Source organism: Eleutherodactylus coqui, chromosome 11 (assembly GCF_035609145.1).
Source record: "Eleutherodactylus coqui strain aEleCoq1 chromosome 11, aEleCoq1.hap1, whole genome shotgun sequence".
In the NCBI taxonomy this organism is placed as follows: Eukaryota; Metazoa; Chordata; class Amphibia; order Anura; family Eleutherodactylidae; genus Eleutherodactylus; species Eleutherodactylus coqui.
The window spans coordinates 4,453,332-4,474,860 of record NC_089847.1 but is presented as its reverse complement, the minus strand read 5'-3'; the positions used below and the strand labels follow the sequence as shown (position 1 = coordinate 4,474,860).

The window sequence follows — 21,529 nt, the reverse complement described above, 5'->3', positions numbered from 1 at the left end:
GACAGACATTCTATCAAGCTACCCCAATGGCATGGCCTGATAGGCTCCAGGGCTGTCACAAGCAGAATGACTTTCAAAAGGCCCCTCAGCTGCCATGACAACCGCACAGCCGTATGGGACCCTGGAACATTGGCCGGGGGATTTAAATTCTGCTGTCAAAATTGGTGGCATTTAAAGGGTTAACGGCTCAGATAAGCCGCACAGCTTATGGGAGCTACTGCCGCCGGGTGTCTGCTGTAAGAAACAGCCGGCAGCCGTGATGTATGGAGCGACCTCACCCTGCGATCCCCCTCCATACATACCTCAAATGTGCAGGACATAACCTTACGTGTCCTTAAGGGTTAAAATATGTTTTTATTGAGCAAAACTAGTAAATGTACTTTTTCCCCCAATTCTCTCAATAAACTTGGTATCGCAGTAGTCGGGGGGATCCAGAATTGTTATGTTTAGCAAATGGTGAATGTTGTAAAAAAAGACTTTCTGGATGATTTTTCCGGTCCCCCCCCCCCCCCCCCCTCCACCTTCCAAAAAAGATGCAACAGCAGTTCTACACATTCTAGGGACCCCCAGAGGGCTGCCATGAGTTACATAGCTCCCCCCACAAGCAGCGGGCCCTCCGACTACGGAAGCAAATTATGGCTTGTGCGAAAGTCGCTTGGTCCTTGCAGCAAAACAGTCTGGTCACTAAGGGGTTATTATGAGAACAGTACAGATACAATGTGCTGCAGTACCGAAGCGTTGCGGTGTATTGTAGAAGCCATCAAACAGTAAAGGGCACAAAAAACAGAAATGTAAAATGATAAATATTTAATTTCCCCAAAACCTCCTTTTACCTTTTTTTCCTACAAAACAACGTAAATAATACGAATTCGGTTCACTTTTATCACCACATCTAAAAAAGCTCGGTCTGAGCTTCCATCATTAATCTCACAAAATGAATGCATTGTTTCAGAATTGTGGGGGTTTCGGTCGCCCCGTCTGCCATTGAAAATCTGTGGTAATAGAGGAAGTTTCCACCTGCTGTTTCGTTACAATGTATCAGTCTGGAGTTCTAGACAACAGTTGAATGTTCCTATTCACTGACAGCAAGCAGTGATCTTGCATGCTGTATTTGAAGGCTGCAGAGCTTTGCCCTTACACGGTGATGAGGCGTCCCTTCTAGGAGTCCTCAGTTTTGCGCGGCTCCGTCCTCGGGCCGGCAGATGTAACCTGTGTAGGAGCTGCTGGCAGTGCAGGGGTTAAGCAGCGCGCTCCGCCGCGGTCTATGTTTCCCAGCCATCTGAAGGTCGTCGCTCCTCGCCAAGTGACTTGATTTTAGCTTGTAAGGTTCTGGTGGGTAACCCGTCATTTCTGGTCTTCACGGAGCGACCGCCGGCCAATTAGGGGTCAGCAGCGCTGGGCGCGGCGTTTGCCTTCTGGTCGCTCCGTCTGCTTCTTGTTTTGATGTCTGGGCTGGAAATAAAGTTCACGCATGATAATTAGCCGAGGCGAGCGAAGCCGCGCAGGAGCCGCGCATGGCATTTAGACAGGCGGCCAGGGGAACTTTCCGAGCGGCGCAGGCCTGAGGTGCGGACGCTTCGCTGCGGTGGGATGATATTTGGGGGTGTTTGTTCTCGCAGGTTTACGTGGGGGGGGGGGGGGGGGGCAGCGACGACATTTACACTCCTCTAGCTGGAGGAAAGTATTCAGGCCCTGCGCCGCGGCGGGGATTTAGGGTGCTGTTACGTGGAGCAAGTATCGCTCAGAGCGTGGCCGGCCTGGAGGTGGGGCAGCCAGGGGGCGCTCTCCCTCCCGCCGCCTCCATTCACTGTAAACCGTCATTCAGTCTCTGAATCTGACTAAGTGCCCGTTTACACGGAACGACTGTCCTTCATGGGGAGTTAGAGCAACTCAGCGATAATCGTCCCCTGGTTGCCCCCGGGCCGGCCCGCCTGGTTGCCCCCGGGCCGGCCCGCCTGGTTGCCCCCGGGCCGCCGCCACCGCAGCACATAACTCTCCTGTCCTGATTTTGTTACAATGTATCAGTCTGAAGTTTAGCTCACAGAATTGGATACAACTGTAGCACCCGCTGAGCTGTGAGGAGTATCCGGTCACTGGCAGCAAGCGGAGGTCTTCCAAAGGGTGAAGCAAGAAAGCAGAAGCGCTGTTCGAATTTTCTATTTCACAAGGATTTTGGTGTGAGATTGGCGCAGACATGGCGGCCCCTCAGGTGCTCGGAGGTCCCAGCGCTAATAGACCCCGCAGACCGTTTTCTTCTACTGACCTGGCAGGGGGGTCCGGCTCTCGCACCCCTCTGCTCCTTCGATGACATCATCAGACCTGTTGGTAGGTGGAGGAGGAGCAGCAGATTAGCTGCTCATTAACCGCCCACGCTGTCCTGTTAACGAACACTCCGTGCCGCGCCTGCAGATTGTTTTGGTTGTGTTGCGCTCACACGCGGCTGGCACATCGGTGATAACGGTTACTGCCGCGGATCTGTACTGGACGCCCTGTGAATACGTGATAACGCGTCTGTCCTTGGCACCGTCTCATCAGGGAGTAATTCAGAATGCCCCCTACCCAGAGAGCCTGGCACTGGTGCAAACGCCAAGCTTTCTGTTGGACTTTGTTTCAGCTACTGTCCATTTCAGCTTGCTGTCAGTGAATAGAAATCTTTTTAATATTCAGAGGTTGAAAACCCCTTGTGAACATAATGCTTGTCACAGCTGAGGGTTGGTTACAATGTATCCAGTCTAGATGATCCTAAGGCGGCAGCAGCACAAATCATTCTCCTGTCCTGATAGTTTGTTACAATGTATCAGTCCGGAGGCTGTTTGATGTCCAATTAGATGGGACGACAGTCGACATCAGCGCTCACGCTGTTCAGTCACCGCTAGGTTGTTGGCGCTCCTGCAGAGCGTTTAGACAGGCAGATTATCGCTCAGCGCTTCGCGTTCTTTGTAACACACCGAGCGGGGAGCGCTGCCATCAGCGAGAAGTCGGTGAGCTGTAGACGGGGAGTGCGATGGCTGCGGCTTTACACACCGCGATTATTACGCTGTTGTGCTCTAATTGTCCCGTGTGAATGGCCGTTAACCCCTGCATGGCTGGGAGCGTAGCATTGCATTCTGGGCCTGTGGGATCGGTAGCCAATACACGGCGGGCGTCAACAGACGCGATTAATGTTCTCACGGATCGTGGCAACGAGCAGCAGTGGTACGTCCCGATCAGTGAGGAGACCGCGAGGGCCGCCATGGCTGCCTGTCAGGGGGATAAAGCAATAAACGCTGAGCGATCTAACGGCCGCGAGTTCAGAAGAAATTAATGGTGATGGACGAGGCTTATTCCCCGAACGGCCTTTCCTTTTTTTCCCCCCAATTTTCGGTTTCCCCTCCCCCCACTTTCCTAACTCCTTCGTGTATCGGTCATCGCAACGGTCTGCGGGCTCGTATTCCGTTATCTAGTGGTAGTATTTAATGTACGGTCAGACGGGCGCCGTGATGCCCGACAGCTGTGGGTACCGGGTATTCGGGCCGCGGTCACATGGGTCGTATCATCAGAAATCTGGCGGTTTTGCTGCGGCAAAAACCACGTGATTTCCACCGGGAAAGCGCAGCTTCAAAACCTGCAGCACTTGTCTGCGGGTTTGGTAGCAGCTTTGCCGCATGCTTTTCTGTTGCAGCTGGCGCTCCCATAGAGAGGAGCGAGGCCGCAGCGGCAAAACAGATGAATGGATATGCTGCGTCCCGGGAATCTGCGCCGCAGCGCCGGCTTTACCACGACTGATTTGCTGCCCCGTGTGGATGAGATTTTTGACAAATGTCGTCCTCATGGCTGGCCAGTCCAGGGATTAGCAGCCGCGGGGGATTGGCAGCCGCGGGGGATTAGCAGCCGCGGGGGGATTCGCTGCAATGAGGGGGATTCGCCGCCTTTTTATCACCTTTTCTTTAAATAACACCATTTTTCTTCTTTTTTTACACATTGTATTTTTTTTCTTAGTCCCCGTTAAAGTCTTGACCTTGTGATGGTTTGATCACTCAGTGTAGTGCAGTACCGCAGTATTGCTGTATAGTCTGACAGGCAGCCGTACCTATTTACATGGCGTCTTCTGGGCACCGCTTGCATCACGCAGCGCACGGATATAGCCGGCCCCGTATCGCGCTCTCATAGGTGACTGCATTGACATGGCTGCCTTCACTCCACACGCCGGTTCTGCCCTGGAGCGTTAAGGGGTTAAGAAAATCCATTTTCGCATATTTGAAAAAACTATTTCGTGTTGCTGCATCCTTAAGACTTGTCAAAGTAACACATTCATCCCGCATGGAGAACGTCGGGGGGGGTAAGGATTATTTGCGCTGCTCTGGTGGCTCCGCCTCAAAGTAAACTATATAAAGAACCGCCGAACTCCCCACATCGGGCCGCGCCGTAAACGCAGGATGGCAGAACAATGGGGATTCAAATCCATTTCACTCCACTTGATTTTTGTGTCCCGGTAGATTAACCCCTTAGTGATCTTATGGCTTAATGACCAACTCATTTTTAGGCCGCCTGCAGACGAGCGGGTCGGATCCGGCAGCGAGAATTCTCGCCGCGCGATCCGACCCGAGCGCCTGCAGGGACGAGCGCGTACTCACCCGCGCCTGGCGGCCGGGTGAGTGCGTGCCCCGCAGAAAATTAGGACATGCCGCGGTTTGTTTGCCGCGCGAGATTTCGCGTGGCCAAACCGCGGCCGTCTGCATAGGAGTGCGTATTGTAATGCACTCCTATGCAAACTTTGAGCGGCGGAAATCCCGCGGCGGGATTTCCGCTCGTGTGCAGGCGGCCTTAGGTGTGTTTTTTTTTTTTATTGTTGCAAAAACCATAACTTTTTAATATTCCCGTTGACATCCGGTGCGCCTTACTGGCATCATTTAGGGGTGCGTGTAATGTATGAGGGGGATCTGGAATAAAAGGACTGCCAGTGCTACACTGCAACTGCTACTACTCCTCCCTATTGGCACTGCACCACAACTACTACTACTACTCCTCACTATTGGCGCTGCACCACAACTACTACTACTACTACTCCTCACTATTGGCGCTGCACCACAACTACTACTACTACTACTCCTCACTATTGGCGCTGCACCACAACTACTACTACTACTACTCCTCACTATTGGCACTGCACCACAACTACTACTACTACTCCTCACTATTGGCGCTGCACCACAACTACTACTACTACTCCTCACTATTGGCGCTGCACCACAACTACTACTCCTCACTATTGGCGCTGCACCACAACTACTACTACTACTCCTCCCTATTGGCACTGCACCACAACTACTACTACTACTCCTCACTATTGGCGCTGCACCACAACTACTACTACTACTCCTCACTATTGGCGCTGCACCACAACTACTACTACTCCTCACTATTGGCGCTGCACCACAACTACTACTACTCCTTACTATTGGCACTGCACCACATCTACTACTACTCCTTACTATTGGCACTGCACCACATCTACTACTACTCCTTACTATTGGCGCTGCACCACAACTACTACTACTCCTTACTATTGGCGCTGTACCACAACTACTACTACTCCTTACTATTGGCACTGCACCACAACTACTACTACTCCTTACTATTGGCACTGTACCACATCTACTACTACTCCTTACTATTGGCGCTGCACCACATCTACTACTACTCCTTACTATTGGCACTGCACCACATCTACTACTACTCCTTACTATTGGCACTGCACCACATCTACTACTACTCCTTACTATTGGCGCTGCACCACATCTACTACTACTCCTTACTATTGGCGCTGCACCACATCTACTACTACTCCTTACTATTGGCGCTGCACCACATCTACTACTCCTTACTATTGGCGCTGCACCACAACTACTACTACTCCTTACTATTGGCGCTGCACCACAACTACTACTACTCCTTACTATTGGCGCTGCACCACATCTACTACTACTCCTTACTATTGGCGCTGCACCACATCTACTACTACTCCTTACTATTGGCGCTGCACCACAACTACTACTACTCCTTACTATTGGCACTGTACCACATCTACTACTACTCCTTACTATTGGCACTGTACCACATCTACTACTACTCCTCACTATTGGCGCTGCACCACATCTACTACTACTCCTCCCTATTGGCGCTGCACCACATCTACTACTACTCCTCACTATTGGCGCTGCACCACAACTACTACTACTACTCCTCACTATTGGCGCTGCACCACAACTACTACTACTACTACTCCTCACTATTGGCGCTGCACCACAACTACTACTACTACTCCTCACTATTGGCGCTGCACCACAACTACTACTCCTCACTATTGGCGCTGCACCACAACTACTACTACTACTCCTCCCTATTGGCACTGCACCACAACTACTACTCCTCACTATTGGCGCTGCACCACAACTACTACTACTACTCCTCCCTATTGGCGCTGCACCACAACTACTACTACTCCTTACTATTGGCGCTGCACCACAACTACTACTACTCCTTACTATTGGCACTGCACCACAACTACTACTACTCCTTACTATTGGCACTGCACCACAACTACTACTACTCCTTACTATTGGCACTGTACCACATCTACTACTACTCCTTACTATTGGCACTGTACCACATCTACTACTACTCCTCACTATTGGCGCTGCACCACATCTACTACTACTCCTCCCTATTGGCGCTGCACCACATCTACTACTACTCCTCACTATTGGCGCTGCACCACAACTACTACTACTACTCCTCACTATTGGCGCTGCACCACAACTACTACTACTACTACTCCTCACTATTGGCGCTGCACCACAACTACTACTACTACTCCTCACTATTGGCGCTGCACCACAACTACTACTCCTCACTATTGGCGCTGCACCACAACTACTACTACTACTCCTCCCTATTGGCACTGCACCACAACTACTACTCCTCACTATTGGCGCTGCACCACAACTACTACTACTACTCCTCCCTATTGGCACTGCACCACAACTACTACTACTACTCCTCACTATTGGCGCTGCACCACAACTACTACTACTACTCCTCACTATTGGCGCTGCACCACAACTACTACTACTACTCCTCACTATTGGCGCTGCACCACAACTACTACTACTCCTCACTATTGGCACTGCACCACAACTACTACTACTCCTTACTATTGGCACTGCACCACATCTACTACTACTCCTTACTATTGGCACTGCACCACATCTACTACTACTCCTTACTATTGGCACTGCACCACATCTACTACTACTCCTTACTATTGGCACTGCACCACATCTACTACTACTCCTTACTATTGGCACTGTACCACATCTACTACTACTCCTTACTATTGGCACTGTACCACATCTACTACTACTCCTTACTATTGGCGCTGCACCACAACTACTACTACTCCTTACTATTGGCGCTGCACCACATCTACTACTACTCCTTACTATTGGCGCTGCACCACAACTACTACTACTCCTTACTATTGGCGCTGCACCACAACTACTACTACTCCTTAGTATTGGCACTGCACCACAACTACTACTACTACTCCTTACTATTGGCACTGCACCACATCTACTACTACTCCTCACTATTGGCGCTGCACCACAACTACTACTACTCCTTACTATTGGCACTGCACCACAACTACTACTACTCCTCACTATTGGCGCTGCACCACAACTACTACTACTCCTCACTATTGGCACTGCACCACAACTACTACTACTACTCCACACTATTGGCGCTGCACCACAACTACTACTACTACTCCTCACTATTGGCGCTGCACCACAACTACTACTACTACTCCTCACTATTGGCGCTGCACCACAACTACTACTACTCCTCACTATTGGCACTGCACCACAACTACTACTACTCCTTACTATTGGCACTGCACCACATCTACTACTACTCCTTACTATTGGCACTGCACCACATCTACTACTACTCCTTACTATTGGCACTGCACCACATCTACTACTACTCCTTACTATTGGCACTGCACCACATCTACTACTACTCCTTACTATTGGCACTGTACCACATCTACTACTACTCCTTACTATTGGCACTGTACCACATCTACTACTACTCCTTACTATTGGCGCTGCACCACAACTACTACTACTCCTTACTATTGGCGCTGCACCACATCTACTACTACTCCTTACTATTGGCGCTGCACCACAACTACTACTACTCCTTACTATTGGCGCTGCACCACAACTACTACTACTCCTTAGTATTGGCACTGCACCACAACTACTACTACTACTCCTTACTATTGGCACTGCACCACATCTACTACTACTCCTCACTATTGGCGCTGCACCACAACTACTACTACTCCTTACTATTGGCACTGCACCACAACTACTACTACTCCTTACTATTGGCGCTGCACCACAACTACTACTACTCCTTACTATTGGCGCTGTACCACAACTACTACTACTCCTTACTATTGGCGCTGCACCACATCTACTACTACTCCTTACTATTGGCACTGCACCACATCTACTACTACTCCTTACTATTGGCACTGCACCACATCTACTACTACTCCTTACTATTGGCGCTGCACCACATCTACTACTACTCCTTACTATTGGCGCTGCACCACATCTACTACTACTCCTTACTATTGGCGCTGCACCACATCTACTACTCCTTACTATTGGCGCTGCACCACAACTACTACTACTCCTTACTATTGGCGCTGCACCACAACTACTACTACTCCTTACTATTGGCGCTGCACCACATCTACTACTACTCCTTACTATTGGCACTGCACCACATCTACTACTACTCCTTACTATTGGCGCTGCACCACATCTACTACTACTCCTTACTATTGGCGCTGCACCACATCTACTACTACTCCTTACTATTGGCGCTGCACCACATCTACTACTACTCCTTACTATTGGCGCTGCACCACATCTACTACTCCTTACTATTGGCGCTGCACCACAACTACTACTACTCCTTACTATTGGCGCTGCACCACAACTACTACTACTCCTTACTATTGGCGCTGCACCACATCTACTACTACTCCTTACTATTGGCACTGCACCACATCTACTACTACTCCTTACTATTGGCGCTGCACCACAACTACTACTACTCCTCACTATTGGCACTGCACCACAACTACTACTACTCCTTACTATTGGCACTGCACCACAACTACTACTACTCCTTACTATTGGCACTGCACCACAACTACTACTACTCCTTACTATTGGCACTGTACCACATCTACTACTACTCCTTACTATTGGCACTGTACCACATCTACTACTACTCCTCACTATTGGCGCTGCACCACATCTACTACTACTCCTCCCTATTGGCGCTGCACCACATCTACTACTACTCCTCACTATTGGCGCTGCACCACAACTACTACTACTACTCCTCACTATTGGCGCTGCACCACAACTACTACTACTACTCCTCACTATTGGCGCTGCACCACAACTACTACTACTACTACTCCTCACTATTGGCACTGCACCACAACTACTACTACTCCTTACTATTGGCGCTGCACCACAACTACTACTACTCCTCACTATTGGCGCTGCACCACAACTACTCCTCACTATTGGCGCTGCACCACTACTACTCCTCGGTATGGATGGATGCCGCCCAGACTGATCCGTTGTGGTTTTACGTCCCGGCTCTCTTCTTATTGTTGTTGTAGCAGTGGGATTTGGCGGCTGTCCTTGCTTTCAGGTCTGCACATTCCTAGCGTCTGCGGCGGCCGAGCATCCCTGCGAGCAGCAGAGGGCAGGTTGCTGCAGAGTGTAGTCTGTAATTTCACATATACTGGCAGGACATTGGAGAAGTGATAACCCAAATATTTAACCATCGCAGCGCTGGGCGAACAAAGTGACAAATACTCCTGTGACAGTTGGATACGGCACTGATGGCACATCTGTTTCTGGTATCTGCGGCTCTGTCCAGGCATTCCCTCATCCCAGCAGGCTCTGTGCTCGGGGTGCAGCGACCGGGTTGTTCTGTTCCTTGCTGACATGTTGCTTCTGTTCCAGGTGGAGGTCAGCCGGCGAGTGACGCTGGAGGAGCTGCCGCCGGTCCTCGTTCTGCACCTCAAACGATTCGTGTTCGAGAAGACTGGCGGCTGCCAGAAGCTGGTGAAGAATATTGAATACCCTGTGGATCTGGAAATCAGCAAAGGTAAGAGGAGGCGCTCTGCCCCATCGGAGGGGGGAGGGGCATGAATACATATCGTCGTGTCCTCCACAGCTATACTGCTCCAAACAGTTAAGGGGACGTGTAAGCATCGCGGTGTAACCCCAAGTCACGTACATGTCGGACATCAATCTGTCTAGTTAGGAGGCAGAAGCCATCGGGAATCCATTTCACCCGGTTTGGTGCAAATGAGAGTGACAACAGGAGTGTCGGAGGGGCGAGACAACCCCAAAAAGGGACTCTCTCCTCCGCCGCTCTCCTCCCCCGACTCCTCTCTAGTTCTGCATGTTGCTGGTGTCCTTATCACTACTGGTACACGAGGCGCCAATCAGGTTGTACCGGCGGTCCTGCTCCTCCAGGTTGGCACATTCATGCGTGCCGCAGCAAGAAGGTCCGCTGTGTCTACCAGCACAGAAGCAGATAGCAGGCCACGGGCGTTACACCAGGACAGCCGGACAGGAGGAGCTGCCAGAGTCCCATGAACTGTCCCCTGTAGCAGCTACTGGCCAACCTGTACCACCCAGACTTGGTGAGGGCTGGGCATCCTGTAGTGGGGCCCTCGGAGCCCAGTAACGGGCAGCTCTATTGGCATTCACCAGTCTGCAGATGCCGTTGAGACCGAGCCCTGATATGCCCCCGTCATTTCTTCGAGCAGCATACCTTCCTGGTGACATGGAGGGGTGTCCATGGTGGGTAGCCCCCCACATACAGAGCAGCGAGGGGAGACAAAGCACCCGTTGTCCCCCATCAGTTTCCTCCTCCTGTTGGGACGTTTCTGTAAATCTGGCGCGGCGCCGACCGCTGACGTCTCGCATTACTCTTCTGCCTCCTGTAAGACGCTGTTTTCCTTCTCTGCAGATTTGCTTTCTCCGGGGGTGAGAAGTAAGATTTTTAAAGGCCAAAGAACCTACCGGCTCTTCGCAGGTCAGTACTCCGTGCCTTCAGCTGCGGCTCGTCACGTTTTACTATAAGTTACACATTTGAGTCAGTTCTGGGGCCGCCGGCGCTCAGACCGCTCGTTCACATGAAGCCTTGCTGCCGGCTCGCGGCTTCTCCTCTGTTTCTCGCTCGGCACTCCTCTCATGAGAATCGTTTACACGGAGCGATACGCCAGCGAGCCGACAAAGTGTTTGTAAGCCGACTGAAGTCAGACGACCGCGAACGGCGAGCCAGCGAGCCGACAAAGTGTTTGTAAGCCGACGACCGCGAACGGCGAGCCAGCGATTGTCTGCATCACACTGAACCATTATCGCTCCAGTTCATTAATTTGCTCTGCTTGTGGCCCGATGATCGCCGGCATTTAAAAGCTAAACCGCGCAGAATGTGCAGCTCTCTGTTATCAGCCTCGTTGTGCTTTTTTTTTCTTGAAATCCCTCTTTTTGTTTGCAGCTAGGAAATTGCTGGGGAAATCCGTATGCGCCGAGCTGCATAGCCGCAGTAGGGGGCGCTCTGGCTGGGCCTGCGGTCACCACGGCCGATCATTACACCAGATCAAATGTTTTTCTATTTTATTGATGTTTAACCCTTTACTGTTCTGTTAAATCAGTTTAAAAAAACGAAAGGAAAAAAAAATAGTAAAGACCGATGGTCGCGTTCTGCGGCGGTTAGCGAGGTCTGACCGCGCCGCACTAATCGCGGTGAGGTGGTCTGTGGGCGAGGCCTCAGTTGTGACCCGCTGTGTTTCCCTGTGAGCTCCGTGTATCATCTGCACCGCCCTTCTCACTCATTTCTTGTCTTCTCTCCATCAGTGGTCTATCACCATGGTAACAGCGCAACGGGCGGACACTACACTACAGACGTCTTCCAGATCGGTCTGAACGGCTGGCTACGCATCGACGACCAGACTGTGAAAGTGATCAATCAGTATCAGGTGGTGAAACAGACTGTAGAGCGCACGGCCTACCTCCTGTATTACCGCCGCGTCGACCTGCTGTGAACCGCGCCCCGTGCGCTCCTGCGCAAGATTCCTGCTTCATAGGACACAAATCACCGGTCTCCACTTCCTTTTAATCCTCGCCCTTATTTCTTTTTTCTCCTGAGTGCCCCTCCCCCCCTTCTCCTCGCTGCCCCCGGAGTTTTTCTTTCTTTTTCCTGGTACATTTTTAGATTAGACCAGGGGAAATGTTTAAAAGCGATTTCACTTTGCTTTAGGGACCCCAGCATACCGCTGATGGGGGGCGAGTGGGGTGTGGAGTAGCCAAGATTGCTGCTCCCCCGTTTTTGGGGCGCAGACCTTTTTTAAGCGTACCATGTGACCTGCAAAGGTGAAAATCTTAGCAAATGAGACGATGTTGTAATCTGCTTAGCAAGATGTTTAATATATTGCTGATACTTCATCCTTTTGCGGCTAGGAGCGCCCCCATCTGGAGGCAAAAGGATCAAGCGATGAAACCACCTCTGGGCAGGTAGGTCCGGTCTGCTGCCGCTGCACAGTAACCTGCGGCACCGGGCTGGACGTTGGCCCAGAGGGCCGAGGCTTTAACCAGTCGAGGGGACGGTTCTTAATACACAGAATAGATTTTATTATTTTTTTAGCGTCTGGGGTAGAAGTGGCCGCCGCGCCACTTGTCGGGCCGCCGCGCCACTTGTCGGGCCGCCGCGCCACTTGTCGGGCCGCCGCGCCACTTGTCGGGCCGCCGCGCCACTTGTCGGGCCGCCGCGCCACTTGTCGGGCCGCCGCGCCACTTGTCGGGCCGCCGCGCCACTTGTCGGGCCGCCGCGCCACTTGTCGGGCCGCCGCGCCACTTGTCGGGCCGCCGCGCCACTTGTCGGGCCGCCGCGCCACTTGTCGGGCCGCCGCGCACTTCTCCAAAGACTCAACACACACCAGCATTAATCTACATGTGACAACAGTCAGGCCTGTAAGGTTTCAGCCCCTTCCTGCAAGCCTCCACCCTTCACTCCTAGCAAAAGACAAAAAAACTCGCCACTCCTCGCTTTCCGGATCACCGAATCAGTAACAGTAACGATACAATACGTAAACGCGTCGGGCTGCAAATTTTCTCTAGATTTTCTCGCATAAATCAGTTTAAAAAACGGAAAAAAAAATAGTAAAAAGTAGCAAAAAAGTTTAAAAAAAAAACAACAAAAACCACAGAAGGCTTTACATCGGTCGCTGGGGGCCTCGTAGGCGTAACCTGAAGTATTAGAGCATTTTAACCCCTTTCCTGCTGGAGAATTGCCACAAACGGCGGCCTTTCCCAGCAGCCAAAGGCTTTAAAATCCATTGCGGAGAAAAAGCATAAAGTAAACCAGTTAAAGGCGTGAAGTGCGGGAGGTTCGCCTGCCGAGGGGACAGAGTGTCACCAGACACCCCAATGATGAGGATCCTCTGTACGGCGGAGGGCAGAGCCGCCCGCGATGCCAGGCAGTCCGCTTCAGTTACTTTTTGCCGTCTCGCTCTCCTCTAACGTTCAGTTCCTAATTGTACACCGCTTAGTGATCTCTAGGAGTACAAAGTCTTCGCCCATCAATAAAGTCACAACGTTGGTTTAAACCTCGTGGAGTCGTTCATTGTGTATTGTTGTGCCCGCCGCTCTGACTGATTAGCCTTGACCACCAATGAAGTGCGCAAAATTCATGTAACTCCGCCCCCATAGATGAGCGGTAGAGGGGGATTAGTAGCTGATGCAGCCCGCGGTCGCCCATGACCATTACGCATAAAACAGGGTCTTGTGTGGGCCGATCTCTCAGTTCATGGCTGCTCAACGGGTGCGCTGCGGTCCGAATCTATCCTGGGGAGGTCGACTATCTGAGCCCAGCAGACCTGCTATACGCTGGAGGAAGGCGGCGCATCTACTGCAGGGGCTACAGATACCGGCCGGCACTGGAAAGTGTGTACCTTTATTGGTCCTTTACACTTCTCAGTGCTGCTGTATGCTGTCCTGGTGCCGGCCGGAGGCCTGGGCCCCAACAATTGGGTGTGTAGACTAAACAGACCATTTATTTGAGCCCCCCGCCCTCTCACGATTGGCGCTGCCCTGTTCGGTAATTCCCCCGTGACCCCAGAGTGCGACAGAACGTCACGTGACAAGTTTTCCGTGGATCAGTTTCAGTGTGAATCCACATTAGATGGAAGATCCAGCGATCGGAGCGACTTCCAGCGAGGCCGGTCATCGGTGCTAGACTAGCCGGGGTCTCACCACCAACCGCGGGGGGGGGGGGGATCATGTAATGGTGTGGGGAGTATACAGAGAATGGCGCGATGGAGGAAAACATCCAGCGAAAGGGGATCCTGCGGACGGAAACAACTCATCGCTGAAAGGGGTCGGAGGAGGATGTCAGGAATCGTTCTGACCAACAGGCTGCACAGTCAGCTGAATACAACGCTGGAGCTCCAACTAACGTGTCCGACCGCACAACTCGCCGTTCCTCCGCACGGATGGTATAACAGCGGGCGACCAGTTCCAGCGCCATTGTGTCTAAGAGGAACAGAAGACTCCAGCGGGCAAAAGAGCGCAAAACTTGTATCACTTCTAGGGTCTCCGCTCATCTAATCGCTCCACAACTCCTGAATGTTTCCTTTCTGCTCCGTTATGTAAATGTCTGGATTTCCCGCTGATAATAAATCCTGTAATTAGTGCTGTAATGAGTGACGGTAATGAGATGTCTTTACTGGCGATCGCCTCGGACCTTCATCTGATCAGGGATCCAGGTAAGTGGAGTTTTACTAAAAGTCCCCCTCTAATCCCTCTGGGGTCCACAACACTGAGTGGTCTCGGGGACTAAAACTGTTCAACCCCAAGTCAGTGATTACGGAGTTGGGGGGGTGAAGATTATAGATGATGCCAGTTTATCATGAAGTCTAAAAGCTGAATGTTCTCTGGATGCAGCCTGCAGTGTAAAGAATGGGGGTTTAGGGCCCAGAGTGTGGATACTGTGTGATGGGAGTCGCAGCTCTCTGCCCCCACGGCGGTGTTTGCTCTCAGGCCTTGTCCCTTTTATTCTGCTGCCGACTCGGGTTTGATCATTAATTGCCTGTTAGGGAGTTTTTGGATGTTTCATGGAAAATCATTATTTTTGGTGTTTGACACACTTCTGGTTTATTGCTGCACTGGCTTGGCTTCCGGCTCCTTCTAACCAACCCCTCGCCGGCGGTGCCAGGGACTATTGAACAGAACATAAAAGTAATCCCACTTTCTGTAAGACGGATGTCGGTCGGAGTCACTCCCTGGCATCGACACCGCGGTCATCACCAAACTTAACCGGAGTCAGCGAGTTCCACGTATCGCCTGTCTGCTGCAAAGTTCAACAACATCGTTGTAGAGGCAGATCTTGAGTAACCAATTAATTCACTAGAGAGCAGCGGTGACATCACTGAGAATGCCGCCTATCCATCACTAGAGAGCAGCGGTGACATCACTGAGAATGCCACCTATCCATTACTAGAGAGCAGCGGTGCCATCACTGAGAATGCTGCCTATCCATTACTAGAGAGCAGCGGTGACATCACTGAGAATGTCGCCTGTCCATCACTAGAGAGCAGCGGTGACATCACTAATAATGCCGCCTATCCATCACTAAAGAGCAGCGGTGACATCACTGAGAATGTCGCCTGTCCATCACTAGAGAGCAGCGGTGACATCACTAATAATGCCGCCTATCCATCACTAAAGAGCAGCGGTGACATCACTGAGAATGCCGCCTATCCATCACTAGAGAGCAGCGGTGACATCACTGAGTGCCACCTATCCATCACTAGAGAGCAGCGGTGACATCATTGACAGTGCCACGTATCCATCACTAGAGAGCAGCCATGACATCACTGAGAGTGCCACCTATCCATTACTAGAGAGCAGCGGTGACATCACTGGGAGTACCACCTATCCATTACTATAGAGCAGCGGTGACATCACTGAGAATGCCGCCTATCCATCACTAGAGAGCAACGGTGACATCACTGAGTGCCACCTATCCATCACTAGAGAGCAGCGGTGACATCACTGAGAATGCCACCTATCCATCACTAGAGAGCAGCGGTGACATCACTGAGAATGCTGCCTATCCATTACTAGAGAGCAGCGGTGACATCACTGAGAATGTCGCCTGTCCATCACTAGAGAGCAGCGGTGACATCACTAATAATGCCGCCTATCCATCACTAAAGAGCAGCGGTGACATCACTGAGAATGCCGCCTATCCATCACTAGAGAGCAGCGGTGACATCACTGAGAATGCCACCTATCCATCACTAGAGAGCAGCGGTGCCATCACTGAGTGCCACCTATCCATCACTAGAGAGCAGCGGTGACATCATTGACAGTGCCACGTATCCATCACTAGAGAGCAGCCATGACATCACTGAGAGTGCCACCTATCCATTACTAGAGAGCAGCGGTGACATCACTGGGAGTACCACCTATCCATTACTATAGAGCAGCGGTGACATCACTGAGAATGCCGCCTATCCATCACTAGAGAGCAGCGGTGACATCACTGAGAATGATGCCTATCCATCACTAGAGAGCAGCAGTGACATCACTAATAATGCCGCCTATCCATCACTAGAGAGCAGCGGTGACATCACAGAGAATGCCACCTATCCATCATTAGAGAACAGCGGTGACATCACTGAGAATGCCACCTATCCATCACTAGAGAGCAGCGGTGACATCACTGAGAATGCTGCCTATCCATCACTAGAGAGCAGCGGTGACATCACTGAGAATGACGCCTATCCATCACTAGGGAGCAGGGGTGACATCACTGAGAATGCCACCTATCCATCACTAGAGAGCAGCGGTGCCATGAAGGATGAGAATATTGTCCATCTTTTTAATTTGCAGAATGTAATTGTTCCCAGTCCTCCTGATACCTTTTAACTGCTGCAAAAGCACATGATGTCATGGCAGCTTTCATACCTTCTTCGGCATAATGGAATAGATCCCAGGAGGTGTAGATATGTGTATAATATAACAGTCATGGGGTGATTAATTTGCCCTTAAAACAATATCCGAAGAGGATCAGTAGAGGAGTTACTGGAGGCCCATTTACACCAGCCAATGATCGCTAAAAAAAACAAAACGCTCATCGGCGATCGTTTCAGCCATAATCGGTGCGTGTAAATGTGCGCCCATCGTCTGCTTTTCAGGCACTGCTAGCTGATCATTAAATTCAGTCCAACCTAAAAATCGTCCCTCAGCCTTATCAGCAGTTCTCCAGGGGGAGTGCTGATAGCATTGTTTCCACATGGAGAACAAAGGATCTGAGCGCAGATAAGAGAGGTTACTAACTGCCTTCAGGGACGGCTTCATCTACAGACCTCATCGCTCTTAAGTAGCTACTTAATACTTTGTGGAAAATGATCGCTCCAAGCTGTCACTGTGGTTGGAGCGATCATCGGCCCGTGTAAACCAGCCTTTAATTAGTCCACTGATGAGGGATGTGAGAGTTTTATTGCCCCTCTGTTGGGTTTGGGGTCACCGGGTCGGCCTTGTCATCTCTGCTCCAGGTTTCTCATAGTCTGCAGTCGGCCATGAAGTCTTCTGAGGAGTTTCAGGTGGATTTACACGACAGCGATGGGCTGTGAGCATCATTCTGCATAAACCACTCCTTGGTCCTGTCGGGGACATTCAGTGCTTCCAGCTAAACGCTGGGAGGCTCCAAATTAAAAGGGGATTCTGGCGGCGGCCATAAGAAAGCAATGGACAAGAGAGCAGGACTGTGACAGCAATCTGAGGCTTATTCCCAAATCATCTTCCTTTATACCAAAAGCTGAGTGGCGCTGTGCCCGTATACATGTAGAGCGGGTGATCAAATATCTGTGCCCGTATACATGTAGAGTGGGTGATCAAATATCTGTGCCCGTATACATGTAGAGCGGGTGATCAAATATCTGTGCCCGTATACATGTAGAGCGGGTGATCAAATATCTGTGCCCGTATACATGTAGAGCGGGTGATCAAATATCTGTGCCCGTATACATGTAGAGCGGGTGATCAAATATCTGTGCCCGTATACATGTAGAGCGGGTGATCAAATATCTGTGCCCGTATACATGTAGAGCGGGTGATCAAATATCTGTGCCCGTATACATGTAGAGCGGGTGATCAAATATCTGTGCCCGTATACATGTAGAGCGGGTGATCAAATATCTGTGCCCGTATACATGTAGAGCGGGTGATCAGATATCTGTGCCCGTATACATGTAGAGTGGGTGATCAAATATCTGTGCCCGTATACATGTAGAGCGGGTGATCAAATATCTGTGCCCGTATACATGTAGAGTGGGTGATCAAATATCTGTGCCCGTATACATGTAGAGCGGGTGATCAAATATCTGTGCCCGTATACATGTAGAGCGGGTGATCAAATATCTGTGCCCGTATACATGTAGAGCGGGTGATCAAATATCTGTGCCCGTATACATGTAGAGCGGGTGATCAAATATCTGTGCCCGTATACATGTAGAGCGGGTGATCAAATATCTGTGCCCGTATACATGTAGAGCGGGTGATCAAATATCTGTGCCCGTATACATGTAGAGCGGGTGATCAAAGATTTGCATATTCATATACATTTATGGGAAAATGCCGCTAAGGAGAAAGAAAAGAGGAATTTAGATATGAAAAACAGAACAAAAGAGGATATAAAATATGTATTTTTAGCTGAGCGGCTGAGATAATTGTTTGATGTTTGGTCCCCTGAGGAGCCCCGTGTTTCTTGTCAAGATAAATCATATAAAGTTCATACAAGAAATGTTCAGAGGAGACAAGATGAAGTATATAGGCCCGTAGCCTTCACAGTACTAATGCCTATAAGTGCCAGTTAGTAGTGTGTGAGCCGCTGGGAGCTGTAGTCCGGGAACAGACCACCTGCAGTTCCTTGATTACATTCCCTCTGTTCTGTGGCAGGCTGGCAGCTGAGACAATAGTATCAGCTTAATCAGCTCTCCGTGGGCAGAGCACAGCGTGCAGTCCTGCTTATCAGCTCTCAGTGGGCAGAGCACAGCATACGGTCCTGCTTATCAGCTCTCAGTGGGCAGAGCACAGCATGCAGTCCTGCTTATCAGCTCTTCTACTGAACGATGGTTTTCATGCAGAACTGCATTTTATCCTTCGGCAGAAAAGTGAAAGATGGGCACATTTACACCCAACAATTATTGCTCAAAAGATCGTCGTGTCTAAATGGGCCTTTAGAGGCCTCCGCTGAAAGTGTCAAAAAAGTTTATAAACTTGGACTCCCAACTTCTTCTGGGCCGTAGACATTTGAAGTTGCCTTTAATTTCCCAAACTCTGTCGCCTCTTTCTTTTGATCCTTCCAGGGTGCCGTTCCTCTGTTATTCCTCCTAGAAATATATCGATAGACTGAAAAATGGGTATGAAAAAAGGGAAACAGACATCCCTAGAACCTAACCAGTTCTGACAGTATTTGACACGCCCCTCTGACATAGAATGGTAACACCCAGTTGTCAGTTTATTCAGAATTTTCCAGGAGGAATAACAGAAACAGATCAGCACAGAGTTCTAAGAAAAGAGGCTCAAAACTGTTGTTTCAAGGGAGCAAAAGTATTTACTAACTAGCTGTATCTCTCTCTCTCCTGTAGAGGGTGTGTGTGAGAGGATCCCACTGACCCTAAGAGCTGACACTTTACAGGGGAGAGAAAGAGAGAGGATCCCACTGACCCTAAGAGCTTACACTCTAAAGGAGCGAGAGAAAGAGGACCCACTGACCCTAAGAGCTTACACTCTATAGGAGCGAGAGAGAGAGGAACCCACTGACCCTAAGAGCTTACACTACAGGAGCGAGAGAGAGAGAGAGAGAGAGAGAGAGAGAGAGAGAGAGAGAGAGAGAGAGAGAGAGAGAGAGGATCCCACTGACCCTAAGAGCTTACACTCTATAGGAGAGAGAGGACCCTGCTGCCCATAAGAGCTGACACTCTATAGGAGAGAGAGGACCCTGCTGCCCCTAAGAGCTGACACTCTATAGGAGAGAGAGGACCCTGCTGCCCCTAAGAGCTGACACTCTATAGGAGTGAGAGGACCCTGCTGACCATAAGAGCTTACACTCTACAGAAATGAAAGAGAGAGGATCCTGCTGACCTTAAGAGCTTACACTCTACAGGAGCGAGAGGACCCTGCTGACCCTAAGAGCTTACACTCTACAGGAGCGAGAGAGAGAGAGGATCCCACTGACCCTAAGAGCTTACACTCTATAGGAGAGAAAGGACCCTGCTGACCATAAGAGCTTACACTCTATAGGAGAGAGAGGACCCTGCTGACCATAAGAGCTGACACTCTACAGGAACGAGAGAGGACCCTGCTGACCATAAGAGCTTACACTGTACAGGAACGAGAGGACCCTGCTGACCATAAGAGCTTACACTGTACAGGAACGAGAGAGGACCCCCGTATCAACCATTTAAGGCCATGTCTGCTAGCACTGTCCTGTGGTGTGACTTCCTCCGTATGAATTGCTCTCCAGGACACATGCAGTACATACACTAATGGCCCCCGTTCCAGATGCCCGGCGGGTTCGGCGCGTCCATCTCCGCGCTCCGTACTGTGTATTCCTCTATAATCAGATGCAGATATCAGCAGTTCGTCCAAGAGACAGACAACACTGCAGGATTGGGAGATCAGATGAGCGCAGTGATAGAGGGAGGGTCGAGGCACGGGGAGCGCACGCTCCAAAGAAACCAGCGTGTTACACAATAGCCCCGCGCCCAACAACCTGAGCCAGTCGTGGGGATGTGTTCCCAATTAACTAGATTAATGTCCGCTGGACGGAGACCAGACCGCAGGAAAATCACTAAATTGCAACATTTCTCAAAAGATCAGCAAAGTGCGAAAGATGAAGAGAAGTCACGGGAAATTGGGGGTCAGTCTCCGCAGAACATAAAGGGTGAATGGAACCCTTAGCGGGGTTCTCTCGGTCTCTCTCAGCTCTTATGGTCAGCGGGGTCCTCTGTATCTTCTAGAGTGTCAGCTCTTATGGTCAGCGGGGTCCTTTCTCACACTCTACAGGACAGAGACAGGGAACCCTGATGACCATAGGAGCTTACACTCTACAGGAGAGAGAGAGGACCCTACTGACCATAAGAGCTGACACTCTACAGGAGAGAGAGGACCCTGCTGACCATAAGAGCTTACACTCTACAGGAGAGATACCGGGAACCCTGCTGACCATAAGAGCTTACACTCTACAAGAGAGAGAGAGACGACCCTGCTGACCATAACAGCTGTACAGGTGAGATAGAGAAAGCTCTTATGGTCAGCAGGGTCCTCTCTCTCCTGTAGAGTGTAAGCTCTTATGGTTGGCAGGG

General features: G+C 50.6%; 1 protein-coding gene across 1 annotated transcript in view; it reads left to right on the top strand.

Annotated features, from left to right (window-relative positions):
* The window catches only part of USP10 (ubiquitin specific peptidase 10), a 46,212-nt gene extending 32,450 nt beyond the window's left edge, over nucleotides 1-13,762 (top strand). The window contains exons 12-14 of the mRNA XM_066583852.1: nucleotides 10,107-10,251; nucleotides 11,125-11,190; nucleotides 12,015-13,762. Of these exons, the coding sequence (XP_066439949.1) occupies nucleotides 10,107-10,251; nucleotides 11,125-11,190; nucleotides 12,015-12,202 (399 nt within the window). The 3' untranslated portion in view covers nucleotides 12,203-13,762. The remainder of the gene's footprint in view (nucleotides 1-10,106; nucleotides 10,252-11,124; nucleotides 11,191-12,014) is intronic.
* The last annotated feature ends 7,767 nt before the right edge of the window (nucleotides 13,763-21,529 follow it).